Source organism: Bactrocera latifrons, unplaced genomic scaffold (assembly GCF_001853355.1).
Source record: "Bactrocera latifrons isolate USDA-ARS-PBARC rearing strain unplaced genomic scaffold, ASM185335v1 scaffold_2200, whole genome shotgun sequence".
NCBI classification, from domain to species: Eukaryota; Metazoa; Arthropoda; class Insecta; order Diptera; family Tephritidae; genus Bactrocera; species Bactrocera latifrons.
Genome location: NW_017535743.1, coordinates 195 through 3,546, shown reverse-complemented (window position 1 = coordinate 3,546; position 3,352 = coordinate 195). Strand labels below are relative to the sequence as shown.

Below are 3,352 nucleotides of genomic sequence, written 5' to 3'. Positions count from 1 at the left end.
TTAAAATTAAAGTTTCGAACTAAAAAGAAGAAATTTTCGGAATTTTCTTATTTAATTCGAAATTTTTTGTGACTTTTTAAATGAAATGTTGAAGTAGTATACCCATAGCGGGTTGTGATTTTCGAAATATAAGCGAATATTCGAAAAAGCTTTAATCATGATAACATCCATGATTTTCAAAAATGTTTAAAAAGAAATGTCAAAAATGTGCGCTTTGGGCATTTTTCGGCATTGATTTCGAAAATAAAAAAGCAAATCTAAACGTATAGTTTTTCAAAAATACTTAGTTGCAGAAAGCTTCGTTCGAAATGTATTTAAAATTGTGCAAAGCACAACACAGACTACGTCGAAAGTAAGGTTAGGTTGCAACATTTATATTTAAGATAACCTCAATCAACTTTTTGCCTATTGAAAATCAGAAAAAAAAAACACAAAAGAAGTTTTATAACGATGCCACTCAAAACTGCTTAAAACTTTCGAAATGCTTGGTGTAGTTTTGAGTTTATTTTATTCAGACATATGAAATTTTTTAATTAATTTTTGTTTTATTTTAAATGTTTGTTGTAGAGCGCACAACAACGCTGTAACAAATATTTTAGAATTCCAAAAAATTATAATATTTTTGAAACTAATAACGACAAATGACGGTAAAAAATATGTATGTATGTATATATATGCTTGTACTGTGGTTATATTTTGAAATGAGCATAAGGAAAACAAACCAATAACATTTACAACTGGTGAATGTTTCAACATTTGTGTTGTACGGGAGAATTTTTTTTTTCACATTTTATTATTGTATTTTCTTTTTTTGAATCAAACAAATTACACAATTGATAACCTATTTACGCTAGTTGATATTTAACTATGCTTGTGGCATGGTCGCAGTTAAATTATATATTTTCGCTGTTTGTACATTACGTTTGCTAAAAAATGTTTTTTTTTTTACTTTTCTTTGTTTTTGTATCATTCTATCGTACTAACGGTATATGCTTGCCTTGCAATGGCCCACGACCACAGCAGCGCTGTAATATCCACTCATTGCCGCGCTAAACTGAGTTCGACGTCAAATGTAAAGAAAATCGAAGCGCTTATACCACGCATTGCTCATCCGAAGCAGGCATTGGAACGCATTCAGCTTTTAAAATATCACGTTGCAACGCTGCAAAAAATTGATGCTCCAGCATTGTTTTTGGTGTCGGCCATTTCGGGTGCTTTCTTTTTTTTTTGTTGTGTTGCTTTAAATATTACAAAAATGTTTAGCAAATTTTGAAATAATTTACATATTTTTGTAGTAGCATCCTTTATTAACTTTTCGTTTCTTTTTTCTACTGCCTTGGCAACTTTATAGATAACTGCTTTTGCTTTTTGTTTATGTTTGGTTTTTTGCTTATTTTTTGTTGGTGTGTGTATGTGTGTGTATACTCACATAAATGTTACATAGTAACTCAATATGGAAAAATGTTGTGTAAGAAACGTAAAAATCGTCTATAAATCATTAATTTAAAGCGTACAGCACAACGGTTTAACGGTTTTTAATGTAAAAGTATAAACAAAAAAGTTTTTGTGACAGTCAAAACAAACAAAAAATTGCAGAGTTTACAAAAGTATGCGCGCATATAGGTAAATGTAGATGTATGTATGTATATATGTGTGTTTAGTTAAATTTTGTGTTTGTTGCTGTTTTGGGTTTTGTACATTAGTTGCATAATTATTTTGAGAAAACCGAAATAATAGCAGTGCAGCACAGAAAGAGTCTTTAAATTAACTAGTTATTTTATTTAAATTGTTTCATTTATATTTTTATAATAGTAGTATGTATGTATGTATATATAATTTGTTTATAACTAACTTTAACCATTTTCGCAGTTATAAATTTTATTTTATTTTTAAATTTATTACCTTTTGTAGTTTTATTTTTATTTTTTATTTCTTGTATATATGTATATAATAATAAATTGTAGTATGTATGCACTTATTAAATTATCGCTTGATGTTTCTTGTGTTTTTTGTTTGTAATTTTATTTTCAGTTATTATTGTAGTTGCAATCGTAACTGTAGTGTACAAAATAAATTATGTTTATTTATTGGTTTGTATTTTTTGTTTTAATGGTATTACTTTTATTTAGTTTGTATTTAATAGTAGTAGTTGTAGTTGCAATATGTACTAATATTGGTAGTTGTAGCAGTAATTGTTGCCGTTTCATTATTATTATAATTATATTTATATATGTATATAATATATGATGTATGTATATGTATTTTAGCGGTTTAAACTTTTTATTTATTATTTTTACTTTTAAATTGTATTATAATTATATAAACTGTTCTTTATCATGTGGTTTTTGCTGTTCATTTCGCTGATGTGGCTGTGCGCGCCATTACGTCCACTACTGCCATTGCTATATATTTGTTGTTTGTTTACTTTCTTTGTTGTTGTTGTTGCTACTGTCACAGTAAGTATCTCAAGAACTGCTGCAGTCACCGCCACAACTACGCAGCGCCAGTGAAAAACGTAAAAAATACACACGCTTACAATGCAATGAAAATGCGGCCAATGAATCACCGGTCGGTGGACGCTCAGACACATTTGACAAGTGCATATACACATCGCGTTGTTGTAGTCCGTTATCATGCAATTATTTCACGTTGCCTTAGTAGTAGAAGAGATGCTGCAGCACGCAAACTAAGCGAGCGCTAACAGTTTTGATAACAAAACAAAACAATATTGTTTTTGTTCTTCATCTGGTGTTGGTATGCGCGCTGTGGCGGTGACTTGGCTTGCGGCAGCATCGACGTTACGGAATTTGCTTTCAACAGCAATTGTGGTTGCTTCACTTGATTTGCTTGTTTCTTGGTTTTTTTGCAGTTGGTGTTGTTTTTGTTGTTGTTGCTGATGTTGCTTCTCAAAATATGGATGACGATGATGCTGATGACAATGATGGCAGTAATGATCATAAGGACGATCAACAAATTGGTAACGACGTTGGCGATTATAACGTCATACGCATTTTATTCGATTCTATTGCATCGATGCAAGACCAGCCGAGCTGCTGATGTGCGATGAATTACCTAATGTGGATGCCATGTCCTGGTAGCTGAACTGTTGGTGTGGAAAATATGAGAGATATTTATTTAATTAATTATATTATATATACATGAATAAAATTAGGCTATGTACACTTTTTTTTGACACTAGCCGTCTTAAAACACGAACAAGAAAAACGCTAAGCAGGTTAACGGGATTGTCCTTTACAAATAAAGGTAGCTTCTGCACGAAAACTTGATTTTGAGCAAAAGGTTTGTAGTATAAGCTACAGCAATTCTCACTGAAAAAATTTTTCGGTGACTC

General features: G+C 30.8%; 1 protein-coding gene across 1 annotated transcript; it reads right to left on the bottom strand.

The window, feature by feature from the left end:
- Positions 1 to 2,104: 2,104 nt before the first annotated feature.
- On the bottom strand, positions 2,105 to 3,103 carry LOC108968606 (RAC serine/threonine-protein kinase-like; the record flags this gene model as incomplete). The annotated part of the gene is given in 1 exon segment (XM_018932724.1): positions 2,105 to 3,103. A coding segment is annotated over 1 exon segment (81 nt), but the record flags the coding sequence as incomplete, so codon positions are not given.
- Between the last annotated feature and the right edge of the window lie 249 nt (positions 3,104 to 3,352).